The sequence below is a fragment of the Neofelis nebulosa genome, chromosome 3 (assembly GCF_028018385.1).
Source record: "Neofelis nebulosa isolate mNeoNeb1 chromosome 3, mNeoNeb1.pri, whole genome shotgun sequence".
Lineage (NCBI taxonomy): Eukaryota > Metazoa > Chordata > Mammalia > Carnivora > Felidae > Neofelis > Neofelis nebulosa.
The window spans coordinates 72,125,618-72,142,318 of record NC_080784.1 but is presented as its reverse complement, the minus strand read 5'-3'; the positions used below and the strand labels follow the sequence as shown (position 1 = coordinate 72,142,318).

The following is a 16,701-nucleotide window of genomic DNA, read 5'->3' as shown; positions in this document are numbered from 1 at the left end:
CGTCGAGCACAGCGCCACAGACCGTGAGACAAAGGAAGGACCGGTCATCCTTCTTGGACAGACCTCCTCAAGGGCAGAACTGCATCTTCTTCTTTGTGGGTCCAGCACCTAGTGCAGAGCTTCGCCAAGAGCAGATGCTTATGAATACATGCTGAATAAAAACAATGTTCTAATAAAACGTTAGACCATTTAACTCAGGAAGGAAGAAGCATGTGACTCCGTCCTGGCTTGGAGTCAGACCTAGGTCCAAACATTTACCAGCTCTGAGCCCTTGGCTAAGCTACTTAGCTAGCGAAGCCTTGGTGTTTTTCCCATTCATACCCCACGGGGAGGTTATAAAGATAAGCTGTCTACTGTCTACAGACATTGAGCCCAAGTGTGGCAACTAACAGGCACTCTTCGGGTGTCATTATTAAGCATTACAAAACCAGAGACCCACTGGGAGATCTTTAGACCCATCTACCGACCCACAAAAAAACACATCCAAATACTGCGCTCCCTGTGTCTCTCCTGAGAGCTCTCACCGCGGTCTTGCCAGGACGCAGTGACCAGTAATAGTACAAATCTATATCCTTGCCTTTACCATCAATGTGCCTCATGCTGTTTGGGGATGTTGGTTTCCCTCAGAAAAACAGGCCCTCCATTCTCCACTCCCTGCAACAACCTAATACACACCTCATTTGATTGAAAAATGGCTCAACTACTATCCGATAGGGTAAAAGCCCAGTACAAAAAAAATCATAGCTTGAAAGTAAAAGAATAATAAAGCCTAACACCAAGAAAGCAAAATTAGCGAAGCCGGCCTGGCAAAGATGGTTTGGCTTAGACAAAAGCCAAATATCCAGGGAAGAAACCGTTCAGTCACCAGAGGACGGGCAGTAACTGCTTGAAGATGGCAAAGGAAACCTAACGTGAAGTCAGATAACAGGATCGGCTCAGCTCGATTTAAAATGTATTCTCATGGGGCACCTGGGTGGCTCAGTCGGTTAAGCGTCTGACTTTGGCTCAGGTCATGATATCACGGTCCGTGAGTTCGAGCCCCACGTCGGGCTCTGTGCTGACAGCTCAGAGCCTGGAGCCTGTTTCAGATTCTGTGTCTCCCTCTCTCTCTCTGACCCTCCCCCATTCATGCTCTGTCTCTCTCTGTCTCAAAAGTAAATAAACGTTAAAAAAAAAAAATTAAAAAAAAATGCATTCTCGTGAAGTCAAAGATGAAACGAGCTAATGCTACTCCCAAAATCACTCTGAGTAACTTGACTTTAACGATAAATGTCGTTAGTATGACGCCTCTTTATCATTTGTAGCTCCTTTTGTTCTCAGATTTGGAAAATTTACAAACAGAATTTTGGTCATTTAATCCTGTTTTTGGCAGGCCATTCAAGTCCGCACCTATGAATTTATTTCCTGATGTTGCTGACATTCAAGAGAAATTTGAACCTTGGCATAGAATATCCTATATATTATAATGTAAATAAAAATGAAGACCACTCATTAAATTCATTCGAAAGAATAACAGGTTGTGCTTTCTAGAACCCACTAAGCCATGCTTATTTAGTCATTCCCATGGAACTTGTACCAGGGAGACATCCTCCTAAACGAAATGTTCAAAATTATTGTTTAAAAAAAAAAACCTCCCTGTGGAATCAAGTATTCAAATGTCAACCATCCTCTTCATCATCAATTCATAAACCAAAATACTGAAATAAACATCCATGGATCGGGTACACCTGCTTAAAATAAAGTCTCGACATGTAATATTAACAATTCTAAACATAGCATTTCAAGTTATTTGCCAAACTGTCAGATTGCTACCCCAACAGAAATACTGTAATAGATATTAGCCAGAGTATCTGTCACATGTAATCAATGTGATTACTTTCACATTGTTTTCCGTAGTGTTCTTATAAGCTGTGTTGCAGGACCACGGGCGTCCCATCTTCCTTCACAACCCACAAAGCATGCAACCCCCTAAAGTAATAAAGAATGGCTTTTCCACAATGCATCAGAAGGTTAAAATGAGAATCCCATTTGCCTAGTTGGTTCTTTACACAAGCAAAAATATATCACCACATTAGCAGTTTAATACTGTTGCACTCAACAGTGACCTTGATGACGTCATTTCAGCTCTCCAAGTCTCGCTTTACACATAGGTGAGGATAGCCTCTCAGGATCCTTCTAGTCCTAACATTCCACACGCCATATTTATTGCTGACGTCCATCCCGCACAAGTTATCTGTGAGCCACAAGCAGAGGATGGAAAGCACACTGCTTTTTTGAGGCACGTCTAGCCACCTAAAATTTACCATTATTCAGATCCTTGGTCCATATCACACAACACCCCATCTTTGGAAAACACAGAGAGAGGTATGCACACCAATGGCACTTTTAAGAAAGTTACTAGCACCAGTTCTAGGAAACTTACCCACTTGCTTGGTACATGCTCACCAGGTAACATGGTATATTTACCAAGATTATAAAGTAGTACTCTGATTGGCATATCCAATCACAACCAATAAATAAACAAGTTTACCTTCCTACGAAAAATCTAAAACAAAGTACAAGTTCCAAGACCAACAGACATCTTCAAAGATGGCCTAATATTATAGCCAACACCACAGTCTTACTCTAATAAGGCACTACATCCAGAACCATGCAACAAATATTTATTGAGCACATACTGTATACAACCCCCTGTTCCAGATGCTAAAGCTCCAAGCTCCTGAAGAGAGCAAGTCAGACAAGGTCCATACCCTCAGGGAACTCATGTACTCTGGGGGTGGTGGTCGCTGACGACGACTTAACTCAATAACAAGAAGAATATCCAAACGTGACAATAAGCACTATGCAGTTAGTTAGCCTTGATGTGATTGTGAGGGCTGGCTAATTCAGATTAAGTGGTCAGGAAAAGACCTCACTGAGAAAGTGATCCATTTAATTCAGATGCCAGTAAGGGGCTACCCACACACATGCACCTGACCAGTGCTGCCCACAGAAATAAGGACAACCAACTGAGGACTACAATCCCGTGCCATCGTAGGCCACATCCCTATGCCTCATCTCACTTCCCAGCCCCCAACCCTTGAGGCAGCACAACAAAAGAAGCTGCAAGAAAGAGGCTTTAAAAAGGCCATCTCCTTTCTTCACTCAAGGTCCTTCACGCCTCAGCTTGGCCTCTGCTGCCAGGCAGAGAGCAGAAGAGAGAGGTGTTGGAACTCCAATATGACTGAAATTGTGAGTAGCTAAAAGTGTGAAAATGGATAATAATCAACGGGGCAGGCACATCGACCAATCAGGAAGGAGGCCAGCGGGGTGGAAATAGTACCCTAGAATTCCTGAACTATCAAACACTAACCTTGTCGTTTCTGATTCACAGATGGTCAGTTTGTCCTAAAAGAGGAGCACTGGCTCCTTCCCAGCCCGTTAGGAATATTTCAAGATTTTAACAATCTGTGTGGTGGTGCTGGTGCATCCCAAATAAAAATCAACCACTAGAGGTGTCCTTAGGAAATGAAATAAGAGAGATTCACACACACACACACACACACACACACACACACACACACACACACCACAGTTGGCAGAGGTGGTAGAGAAAAATATCACAGACAGACTGTTTCATATATGAGTTACACAGAGATTATACAGCATTGCATAGAGATACTCTGGCTACGTGTGGTACTTCCAAATAAAACCAGAAACATCAAAACTAGACCTAGTAAATAAAGGGACTTTTATGACTTCTACCACTTGAGCTAACACCAATAGAAACCCATGAGGAAAATTTTAGCAATTCTGGAAACATTTTTTTATGGGGGTGGGGGAGTATGGACATGATGAATGCACTGATTAAATTACTATTGACTTAACACTTATCACATTATGATTAGAATTCTATTTCTACAACAAATGTGCACGTTTGTACATACAGCAGAATTCTGGCACTATAAAGGCTGAAAAAACATGAAGTGGAAAAGAATATAAAGAAGATCTGTAAAAAAAATAAGTGTCAGGAAGGCCAAAATAAGAATGGACAAAGCTAAGATTTTGGTGTCCAAGATGGAGCTCTCTAAAACGCCACCACTGGGGAATATTTAGGGTCAGAAACTGGTGTCTATTCACAACTATGTAAAGCCTACTACAGACTTGGTCACCTTTTAGAGGTAAATATAAAATATATCACATTAAGTGTAAAAGATAACAGTTGGTAGGAGGGAAACGTTACCCAAAAAATAGAATGGGCCTTTTTTGGTCATCTATTGTGAAAAACAATATTCATCATTACATAATGACACTTTACTTCTTCAACTTCCTCAACAATCTCAAACAGAACAGAGAACAAGGAGGAAGTTCTTTAAAAAAAAAAAGCCTCTAAACAACAAAAATAAATGTCACAAAGGTCATGCACTACAACTTATAGACTAACTCACAGGAAGTCCCTTTAGCACTCAGTCAGAGACTATTTACTCTTGGACACCATTCTAGGGATGGTGATTATCTATTTTCAGTAAAATTGAGCTTTGAAGGGTACCCTTAAAAGGGTAGGGGGAATGGACACAACTTTGTTAGACACAGGCACATGGCAGGAAGAGGAGGAGCAAGTTGGCATTAAAAAAAAGAGAGAGACAGAGAGAGAGACAGAGAAGCCACAAGCGTAAGATACATGTACTCACACAGGCATCACTAGATAACCACCTGTCTGCAGAGTAAATGGCCCCACAGGCCACAAAAGTTCTTGTGGAAAAGAGCACATACAATAAATGATTTTCACAGGGATAACCCTAATAGAGGCATATTCCAAATCTATACTCAAAATGGTTAAAGGAAATGAGAACAATAAGCACATTTCAGATCTATGGATGAATTAAAATCACTTACCAATGACACAAAGTGGGTGAGGGCTTACTCCATCAACAACTTTGTGATTGGTGTCTATTTGGGGCTACATGCTATAGACAAAGTAAGCTTTGGTTCTTTTCGTTTTTTGATGTATATGATCCCTTCTGCTACAACTCAGGAGAACCAGCCCAGAACTTGTCAATTTCAGAGTAGGTATTCTCTTCTAAGTGAGTGCACACAGATATTAGTAATTTTTCCTGTGGTCATTCAAGAAGTATAGGCCAGGAACCCTATATAAGTCAGTGTTCTTATCTTTTATGTCCTTTACGTTACATCTGGAGACCCTTGGTTTATATGTGAGACTTCACAGTTAGAAGTCAGGTTCAAGATGAAGGACACAAAGGTAACTCATAATATTGGAGGATAAAACTATTCTGACAGCAAAGTGGCAAGAATTGCAAATACCGTTAAGTCAAAAGCCAGGTAAGTCATAATAACAGGGTAAATGACACCGATCCCTCAAAACTAATTTTGAAGCACCTGCATATGATTCACTCTAAATCCAAATATCTAGCATTGGCTACAGCAATCAGTTTCCATTTATTTACAACACCTCTTGGGACACTAAGTCAATACTGAAATGACGCAGTCCTGGGGATCTGATTGTGTCAACATTTGAGACTTTAGAATACTGAAGAAAAGATAGTCTCATTGGGGAAAGGTCTTTGAAAGCAAGAATGAGTTACTATAGTCATAATAAATAGATCGATTTGGACACTGGGCACTTAGAAGACCTTTCACAAAATGATGCAATGCACACAATGGACCAATGACATTTCTATGTGGCATCTCCAGAAGGGTCTGTATTTCCAGAACTGGGCAATCATCAAAATTGAGAATAGCAAGAGGGCAATCAAAAATCAACCATAAATCACTATTAGGGCAAAAAATACCAACATAAGGGAATTGAAAATTGGAACACCCCTCCCCCCCATAAAAAAAGGAAGAAGAAGAAGAAGAAGAAGAAGAAGAAGAAGAAGAAGAAGAAGAAGAAGAAAGAAGAAGACGTTCCAGCAAATGTGTTCACATTCCAGGTGGAGCTTCTTTGGCACCTACCTGTTATCCTCAAATCTTGGAACCTCGAAGCATAAAATCAACCTGAGCATGTGCAGGAAAATAGCTCTATATTGCCCCCTAGTGCTGGATAGTCCCACTTCTTCTCAGGCTGAAAACTACAAGGTGAGTAGTTCCCTTACCTCTAGTTACTTCCTGCTGCCAACCCTCCCAGGAGCTAAACATAGCCCAATCCTGTACCCACAGATTAGGAAACTGCCAGGCTATTTTTAGCATCATGCAACTTAGGAATGGAAATGGCCCAGCCTCTGATGGCAACAGAATGTGTGTGGCCTGCCTGGCTTAATGAACTCACCTCTCCTGAGAGTGGGAACCTACTCAGTAAAGTGGCCAACGACCACAGGAGAGGTCTGGGGCCCATTACAAAGAGGTGATGGTAGGCGGATCACAAGAAAGAATGACAATCAGAGGCACAAGTAGCAAAGGGAATCAGGAAGATGACAGATGCCAGGCTTGATAAAAACAGAAGCAGAAGGAGAAATGATAATGGCACAGGAACAATAAAAAAATAGAAGACAGAAGCCAGGAATATTGTGCACTGTCATTTTAGAGAAGCTTGTCTAGTAAGAAACAATATTTTGAATTGGACATTTATTTTACATGAAAAAGAACAAAGGTTGGTCTGATCTGTTTCCTGCCAGGGTACAGCTGGTGCTGGGGCTCCTTTGATCACTTTCCCCCAGTCCTCTGCAGCTCCTGTGATTAGAGATAGATCCCTAGGCTGCCCTTTGATCAGCAGCTCAAGCAGCCTGCAGGTGCCATGAGCCATCACATTAGCAAGTTGTAAGAAGCAACTACATTAATAGTGACTGATAAATGTGATAATGTATATTTACTGCACATACAGCAAATACCAAACAATGTCTACAAAAATCCCAGGAATCCTTATTTAATCTATCTCTGTACTCTAAAACTTTCTGTGCTTTCTTAAAGATGAACACTTTCAGAGAGTTTAAATGCAAAGTTGAAGTTTTAAAACACCCCAATACATAAAGAAAAAGTTGCTGTGACTTAAAAACAGAGCACACACCATTCTGATTTTCTAGGTACGCTGCTTGTGTTCCTTTCGCCTGGTTAATAAAGTGACAGCATCCTTGCATTCTGAATAGATGGCATCCAAAGCAGTAAAAACATGCACATTTCTTTTCAAGTAAAGTTAAGAGCCACCACTTGTAAACAGGGTATTTAATATTCTAATTTTAGACAGCCTACATTAACATTGTGGTTTCATGGGCAGTATAAAATTTCTATTTACAAAGTATTCTCAAAAATGACTTCATAATGGTAGATCAAGAGAAAAAGAGTTTAGAAATTGAATGATGTAAATCATATGGGGTTCAGAGGCTAAGCAAATTACACACCCTGACGCTGCCCTGGCTTTATGAAAGGAGCCTTTCTCCAGCTCTGTGCAATCCCAGCCCAAGGGAACTTGCATCTGAGAGTTTTCTAAACATTTCAGGTACACTTGAAAGCTGAAAGTAATTCTCATTTCCTATGCAGGATTAAGTCGTTTCCAGCACACACAAAATAGCAGTCATTCACCGACACATATAAAAACACACACCAGAAAGGTAAGGACTTCAGAGTACAAAGGCACATTTAAAAAAAAAAAAAAAAAACAGAGCGCAAGAGAAATACATTTTTAACTCTCCCCAAAAACGTCCACACAGCCTCTTGACCTGTGTATTTCCTATCTACTTACTGATTAACTGATGCCTTTCCACTTTGAGTGTTTCAATTAATGCAGCTGATAGATTTCCTCAAACATCCCCCTCCCCATGAAAAAGAAAAGCTGAGTAAAGTCAAACATGCCAAGACTCATTCATTTTGGACTCATTTTTAGAGGCAGTTCTTGAACTTATAACTCTGGCAATGAAAGGTTCTGCAATGTGCGTTTGAACTGACGTTCACAATCGCTCCCAGAATGTCCTCTCTAACTGAGCCAGCAGTGGCACTCACGTTGCCCTGTTACAGCTTTGTGGCAGCTCCCGAAGCTGCAAACTGCACGTAACCTCCTCAAGCCCATGCCAATGAACGCAGCGCGTGTTTGCATGGAGAGACGATAATACCCTCGCAGGCTGGTGTACATCACACACTAACGCACAATGCCAACGTAACACATACAGCGAGAAACAAGAAGGGGGAGAAGGGGGGAAAAGACTCACCGTTCTGTTCCTTGTTGCTGGAGTACTGGAATTTACTACTCAGGTTGGACTCAGCCTGAGTCCCGTGTCTCTGGCCGGCCAGGGCAGATGTCAGCAGGAGAAGCCCGAAGAGGAGCATTTGGCTGACTGGGGCGAGAACTCACTCACGGCGGGCACTTTGGAAGCAGCTACTCCTGAGTCTCTTTCACCACCGCCAGGGGAAGGCTGCACTGGGGTGGAAGCGCCGAGCCTGCTCTGGCAGCAAGGAATCGCAGGGTAGTTTCCACATAATCCCATCCAAAACTTTTTCCTAGAGTCCTCTTCTGTGTCTCCAGTTTTTGAAAAGGATCAAAGCAAAACCTGGACCTGAACCAGTTTCCCAAGGTTTAAACAAATCCTGAGCTGTGCCGAAGTGGTGGGGGTGGGGGTGAAGGCGAGGGAGGAAAGAGGGGGTGGGGACGCGGGGGAACCGGGGGAGCGGCGAGAAGTCACCAGCAAGTTGCTGGGAGCACCTGTCAGTTCGGGGGACAGGACAGAGGCGAAAACTCAAGGGTCGAGCGAAGCCAGCCCGAAGCCAAGTCGGCGGCGAGCAGTTTCTGATCAATAACAAAGCTGCCAATAGATGCGCTCTCCGGGCGCCCCTCTCCCCCGCCCCACCCCCACCCCCGAAGGGGGAGGGGGAAGAAACAAGGCTAGGGCGCCGCGGCGGGTCCCCGGGGCCGCGGAGCCGGAGCGAGGCCGGGGGGCTCCGGGCCGAGGCCGCCCCGGGCGCCGGCGGAGGGAGGCCGCTGAGCTCCCGCTCCCCAGCCCGGCGCGCAGCCTGCACCCGGTCCCGACCGCCGCAGCAGCACGGATCCCGGCACCTGGCTGGAGTTTTCCGCGACCAAAGTTCACCTTGTTTGGGTGCGTCCCCCGCTCCTCGAAGCCAAGGGAAATTCGGCAGCTCGGGGTCACCGCGGGGCTCCAGTCGTACCCGGTCCCCTCCCCCCACGCCTCGGGCTCCGCGCAAACCTCGGGGCTCCGCGCGGCGTCTCGGCACGGGGTAGAGAGAGAAGGCCGGCGGCCCAAGGCTCCGGCTTGTCCCCTCCCCTTCTCTACCTTCCCCCAGCCGGCGGCAGTCGGGAGGAGGGGGCCGTGGGCAGAGCCCGGGCGGAGCGCGCGGCTGGCGAGCGGGGGAGGCTGAGGCGCTCTCCCGCGGGCGGCCGCAGGGGCGGGCGAGGGTCGGCGCCTCCGGGAGGGGCAGCCCCGGGCCGCGTCCGCTCGCGCCGACTCGGGCCGCCAACTGGCGGTCCAACAGGTGCTGGCACAGACAGGGGGTGCTGCGGGGCTCGCTGCAGACAGGACTTAAACGGCCCAGGCGAGGAATGCAGCCGGAGCTGCCCCTGGTTTCCTTCCCCCGGGACACCCCTAGCCCCAAATAAAGAGCAAGATGGGTGGCGAAGGGTACTGCAGACGCAAAACTGAGTGCAGAAGAACTTCCTGCAACTCTCCCTCGTCCCCCACCCCCCGTGGTCGTGACTCGTCATTAATTTCCGAGGGGATCCCCGTAACCAAAGGCTTGGCCAGAGTTTCTGGACCGGAGGAAGAAGGGAAATTAGATTTCAAAGATTTCCCTTCAGTTGCCAGCTCTCTGAAGCGAGATGGAGAGAAGAAAAGTAAAGACAAACAGCCAGCACATTAACAGCAGCATTCATTCATTTCGCAAACACTGTTATTTGTTGACCGCCTACTGTGTCAGGCACTGTTCTAGGAGCTGGGCGGCGGTAGTGAAAACACAAGAAAGTTTCTGTTCTCCGGAAGCTTGCATACTAGTTGAACTTCATTAAATTAATATCAAGAGAGTCCCGTGGCAAGCAAATCATCACAAATGGCACCCTGCCTCTTGTTAAATTAAGTCCATGCAAACAATTTGGCCAGGTATGGTGTTCCACGGGGGGGCTGGAAGAAAGGATATAGCCTTAAGGTACATGCTGAAATATGCGTGGAGTCTCAAATGGCTCTTTTTCAGGAGACCCTTTCTGGCCTTGCAAGGCCATCTACTGAGGGTGGAGGAGAGCTGCCCTTTAAAAGGATCCAGGGATGCTTGAGAAAGGCACGTTCACTGATAGGACCAAACCAGGAGCTGACCTTCCTCAGTCATGCTGAAAAGGCCAAGCCCTCTCCCTGTATTTGGACACCCACTGAGACCCACCAACTTGACCTCTCTGCAATATCCTGGTCCTCTTTTTTTTTTTTTTGCTTCTTAAAATTCAAATAAGCTCAATTCCTCTTTACTCACCTATCCCATTCATTCATTCATTCATTCATTCATTCATTCTTATTTCTTTACCACTTCTGTCTTCACAGTACAAGATATCAAGGCAAATATACAAGGCCCATTCTCTGACTTGAAAGAATTTACAGGTTAGCAGACACAAGGCTTGTTACTTTATGCACTTCAGCAGCTCCCCAACATGACAGTGAATCCATATTTGCATGACAAATATGTTCCAAAACTACTTTGTAGATTTGGGGGGGAGGGGTGTTCCCAATTTTAATAACATAATGAGACTTGTTATATAAAAGATATGCTTTATGAGTGTGTTTTCATCTATTTGTAATAAAACTAATTACTAATTTGTAATTAAGCCTTCTAACTTTGTAAGTTAATTTTCTAATCAGGATTTTTCTAAATGAGGCTGTTAAATGTCCCTATAGTTGACATTTCTTGACCACCCACATAGAGTGTGTGTGTGTGTGTGTGTGTGTGTGTGTGTGTGTCTGCAGATTTAATCCACTTGCTCTCATGAGATTATAAGGGTGATGACTACTCTTTATTTTGTATCATTTCATATTGGCTAGAACAGTGCCTGGCTCAGGGGGATAATAAATAAACACTCTTGACTGACTGACAGTTTTCTTTATTGGAGTCACTTACATTCTCTCTGGAATTTCAGCATGAAGGTTGTATTTGAAAAGTTACAGATGATCTAGAATAATACTCTACCTCTGCGTTTCACCTCATCCATATTCTACAGATTGCTTTGACAATCACCTTATAAATAAAGCCAGCCAGGTGCTCCTGCATGACCCCTAGACAAAATCACGTTCACATCAACTGGTTTCCTTTCAATGTACTTGCATTGTTGTTCCTTGTACTGCCCTTGCCCTTGGCATAGTTGATTCTTTTAACACTTTATGCTCTGCCTGTCTTCCTGCTCCATTTTGCTTATAAACCTTTCCTAGAAAAGTGGGGCCCTTGCATTGAAAGTCAATTTTATGTAATCCAGAGTCTGCACAATTACTGAACAATATATTTTGAATGAATATGGCTTTGTTTTGGCCTAAGGCATTTTCCTTGAGGAAAGGCATCTGTTCCGCCAACCAAGAGAAAATAATTGCAAACATTCTTTGTGGTTTTCATGTTTTCTTAAACCTTAGGAAGGAGTGCCCATTCAGGCTGAATGCATGAACACTGTTACCTACAAATTCCTATTGAAGAACATGGTAGAATGTACTTGGTTATTAACAATAATAATTTGGGGGAGGGAGAATGGGTGTCACTATTAATTTTTTTTAAGTGAAATAAGATCTAAAGCAAATTACTCATGTAGCTAGTCATGTGACACCCAGGAGGGCAAGAACCATAAGGATATATTTTTGCCTCAGAAAATCAAATATTACAGGTTTTCTTGCTCTGTCTTCTGATTTGATCCAAACACACACACACACACACACACACACACACACACACACATAGGTATATATACAAAATTATTTTACAATTTTTCCCAGAACTCTAACTTTTCAGCATTTTAGTGGCAGATAATTGAGCGTGAGTTTCTGAAGTTCGGAAATTTCTGATCTACCTAAATGCCCACTGTGTTTCCAGAATGACAAGCAACACTTACATCTGCATTTAAATGAGGCCTGGGGCTGGAGGTATTATTAGTAAGGAAGTAAATGCCCATAGATCATAGCAGAAATAAAGATTGTCATATGATGTTTTTTTTTTTTCCTTTTTGAGAGAGAGAGAGAGAGAGAGTGCAGCACAAGGGGAAAGGGGCAGAGAGAGAGAGAGAGAGAGAGAAAATCTTAAAAGCAGGCTCTATGCTCAGCACAAAGCCCGATGCAAGGCTTGATCCCATAACCCTGGGATTATGATCTGAGCCAAAATCAAGAGTTGGACGCTCAACTGCCTGAGCCACCCAGGTGCTCCAAGAGTGTTCTAGAAAAAAATATATAGTAGTCCCTCCCAGAGTCACCCTTTTCTCTATTTTCTCCAACTATACCCATCTTGAGGAATGTATGACTTCGCTCCAGATATCTAGGATATATTAATACTCTGTTTTTCTAACCTAAAAATTGTAAAACACACTATTGATTAAATTTTACTTTTAGATCAATCACCCTTTACCTGCCCGTGTAACAACTGTTAATCTGAGAAAGACCTGCTCACTGTGGCAAATAGTAGAGGGTTGAGCTAAGGCCCTGCACTTTTTGATTTTTACTTTTCTGGGGAAGGGAGTTGGGAGGTAGGAAGTTAGAAGTATGTGGCCAAGGAAACAGGTGACAAGAACTGGCCTTTGGGTGACCCTCTGTGGCTTTTCCCATTGAAGTAAAGCTGCAGTTTCCTTTTTGAAATCATGGTTGAGTATGCAAAGATATTTTTCAAAATCTCAGAAGTGCTTGTCTGACACAGAATTCAGAGGGAGTACATAGCCAGAAACAGCCCCAAAGAAAGGAGAGGCCTGGTGACTTGTGAACCACCACAACAGAAGATCATTTTACCCAGAGATGGGACACCAGGCACTTAGTCTGGCTTTACCACTACCAGACGGTACAACCTCGATCTAGAAATCCTCTTTCCCTTTTCTTTACATAAGAAATTTACACCAGATTCTGTCTCAATCCTCTTACTGTTCTAGAATTCTCTGATTCTCTGAGCTATTAGAGATAATGATAGCAAAACTTTTTTTTTTTTAACTTAATTGTGCTTCTGTGGTAATACATGGCTAAAACAATGGTTTCTTAGCCTCAACTCCAAAGGTGACTTGGTGGCTGGCAAGAGATGATGAAAGGGGTTCTTCTCCCTAAACTTGGCCAATCAAGGTAGACCTCTTTCATCTGTTATGAATAGAGTTTGGAAAGACAGGTTCTACTGATAAACAAAAAGAGAAGGAGTAAAAAAGAGTTTGGAAATCAATGACTAATGCAAGTATCAGGAATTTTATTGATTTCAAGAAACCTAAATAAATTATGTATAGGTATCTGCGTTTCAATTTTTAATATTTGCTTGGTATGATGATAACAATATGAAAAGAGGCAGAGTGTGGTTTCAAAGTAAAGAAGAATAGTGATAGCACATGAGTGAGTTGTAAATAATAAGGAAATAATATTGGTATTAGCCAAGAACAGATGGCCGATCTCCTACTGTTCTGTAGAGTCAGTGAGAATGTGAAACAATCCTGAGAGCAAGGGGCATCCCCTAAACATGTGGGCAGCAAACTTAACACTGTGTTTGGTCATATCCTCCACTCAATAAGATGTCATTCTTCTCTCCCTGGAATCATGTATAGGATATGAAGGCTGCTGTCCGCATTGTGACAAATCATAGGAAAGAGGTCATGGCCCAGTTACAGATCCTCCTTTCTCAGATAGCGACCCTCTTATTTCAAAGGTCATGGGAGAAGAACCCTTTCACTTTGTGATCATTGTTTCACATAGAGACCTTTCCTTGGCTAACAGCCTTGACAGAAGAGGTGGATAGTCTCAGTGCACTACTTAATGAACATTTTAGAAATATCATTGCTTCTAAAGCTCAAGATGGTTCAAAAGAGTTTCTTACTCGTTTTGCTCTTTGCGATCTTTACAGTAAGAAAGATACTTGTCCTCTTATATCCTAAAACTTTGCAACATGTTAAGGCATCATTTTATATTCCCAAATTTTGTTTTATCAGCACATTTTGCTTTGACATTTTCCTCATCTTCCTGGACCACCTTGTCTGCTTTCTCTTCATCTGAATCTTCTTTCACCTGTCCTCCATGGAGGATTAAAAAAAAAAAAAACAAAACAAAACAAAAACAGGTTTCCCTCTCACAGGCAGCTCAAAAGATTTATAGTTCAAAAAAGCCAACCAAGAAAATAAAAATGAGGAAAGAATTCTTCAGATTCAAATTTACTTTTTGAAGCACCTATCATGTCCCAGGAACTGTTTGACACCTTCAGATACATTTTCTCATTGAATCTGCCCACCAATCCTTCCAGGATGATCACAGCTTTGCCATTTTACTGTAAAGAAACTCAAGCTCTGAGGATAATGAGTTTTCCCAGGGTGACACTATCAATGACAGGTACAGTCACCATTTGATTCAGGTCTTCCCCTTTCTACTCCAGGGCTTTTCACCCACTTAGGCCCTGGACTGGGGGCGAAAACATTCTGATTGAAGCTGTCTTACCTTTCCTCTCTAGGTTTCCTCCACAATGGCGGTCTTTGCCTATGTTTAACCTGAGGTATACTATGGGATCTGTAGATGAATTTTCCCATGTGTTTGAGAACACTAATATAACACTAGACAGCTATCTTTCTAGAACAGCCTAAGTAAAATATTTGAGCCAGAGTGAATACGGGTTACTTAAGCAGTGGTAGTGACTAAGGCATCTGATAGCTGGCCTTGGGGCGGAAGCCCACCCAAAGTGTGGGCTAGCATGAGTATCCTGTTTATCCAGGCAGGCCAAAGTTAGTCATCCAGCTAATGCCTTAGCCTAGACCATCTGTGGGCAGTTATTTCAGAGAATCCATCTCCTTGTCTTTGAGGACAAAGGGAATAAATTATCATTCTTCCTTTCCTACTCATGATTGCTACTGGATTAAAGCATCAGGGCTGAGAAGAAATACACTGTTTTCCCAGTGGCTCCCTTTGAAGAATCAATTTATGATTAACTAGAGATGTCAGAGACTAGGCCTCTCTTATTTACAAAATTCCTATATGTATCCCCCCATGTGTTTCTAATTTACAATTCCTGGTTCTATGGGTTTTTTTAAGTCATAAGGTGAGGCAAATTAGCATTTTCATTGATAATTTTACAAAGGTATTTTTAGATTAGTTGGAGTTATTCAGAGTAGAAAGATTGCTCCAAGAAGTAACCAGTGACTTGTTAAGCCCTCAGGCAAGCAAAAGGCTTCAACTGAAATTCTAATTCCTTAGATAAATTCCATTTGTATCTGAAAGGCTATACCTTGTGCAGGACCCCAGTTTTTATCCCACTGGATAGTAAGTGGAAAAACATTCTTTAGTTTCCTTTCTTTTATAAATGGCTTTTAAACACACATAAAAATGGAATAATGTGAGAATTAGCTAATTATTATAACTACAATTACTCATATTTATTGAGGTGAATGATAATATGATGAATCCATAAAAATGGTATTTTAAGAATTCAAAGCACTCCCTAATATATTTTTCTTTCGGCCTATCTAGATTTCTGTTTGAAGATTATTATCACAGTTTACTCCCCACTTTCAAAATTCTCAGCCCTGCCAAGGGGAAGAAAGATTCTCATTCCTGAGAATCTAGTCTGGTATAGGAAGGACTGTGAACTAGAGCAGCCTACATACTTTCGTTTTACGTTGTATGGAGCTGCTGATGTCACATTATTAACTTTTTTTTTTTTTTTTTAATGTTGATGTGTTTATTTTTGAGCAAGACAGAGAGAGAGAGAGGGACGGAGAGAACATGAGTGGGGGAGGGGCAGAGAGGAAGAGCGAACCCCAATCCAGCTCCATGCTGTCAGGGCAGAGCCTGATGAGGTCATGACTGGAGCTGAAATCAAGAGTTGGAGGCTTAACCGACTAAGCCAACCAGAGGCCCCAATTAACTTTTCTTTTTTTAGTATTCACAATGAAGTACTCCACAAGGGGATCCTCTGCTTGTTAAACAACTGATAACAACTCTATGAGTAAATATTAATACAAGTCCCATTTTAAAGATGACAAAATGGGGTGTGTGGATGGTCCAGTTGGGTAAAGCAGCCAATTCTTGATTTCAGCTCAGATCATGATCACAGGGTTGGTGGGATGGAGCCCTGTGTTGGGCTCTGCGCTGACAGTGTGGACCCTGCTTGGGATTCTCTCTCTCCCTCTCTCTCTCTGTCCCTCCCCTGCATGCTCTCTCTCTCTCTCTCTCTCTCAAAATAAATAAATAAACTTTTAAATAAATAAATACATACATACATACATAAATACATAAATACATAAATAAATAAAGATGAGAAACTGAGCCCCGGAAAGGTTTGGTAACTTGCCCAAGGTCATACCATTTACAAGTATTGAAGCCAGAATTTGAATGCAGGTAGTCAGTCCAGAACTGGCACTTTTTTTTTTAAATTTTTTAAGGTGCATTTATTTTTGAGAGACAGAAAGAAACACAGTGCAAGGGGGGTGGAGGGGGGAGGTACAGAAAGAGAGGGTGACACAGAATCCGAAGCAGGTTCCAGGCTCTGAGCTGTCAGTACAGAGCCCGCCGCAGGACTCAAACCCACAAACTGTGAGATCATGACCTGAGCCGAAGTCAGATGCTTAACCGACTGAACCACCCAGGCGCTCCA

General features: G+C 42.9%; 1 protein-coding gene across 1 annotated transcript in view; it reads right to left on the bottom strand.

Annotated features, from left to right (window-relative positions):
- Positions 1-8,408, bottom strand: part of PDGFC (platelet derived growth factor C) — a 206,582-nt gene extending 198,174 nt beyond the window's left edge. The window contains exon 1 of the mRNA XM_058721066.1: positions 8,136-8,408. Within this exon, the coding sequence (XP_058577049.1) occupies positions 8,136-8,253 (118 nt within the window). The 5' untranslated portion in view covers positions 8,254-8,408. The remainder of the gene's footprint in view (positions 1-8,135) is intronic.
- Positions 8,409-16,701: the final 8,293 nt, after the last annotated feature.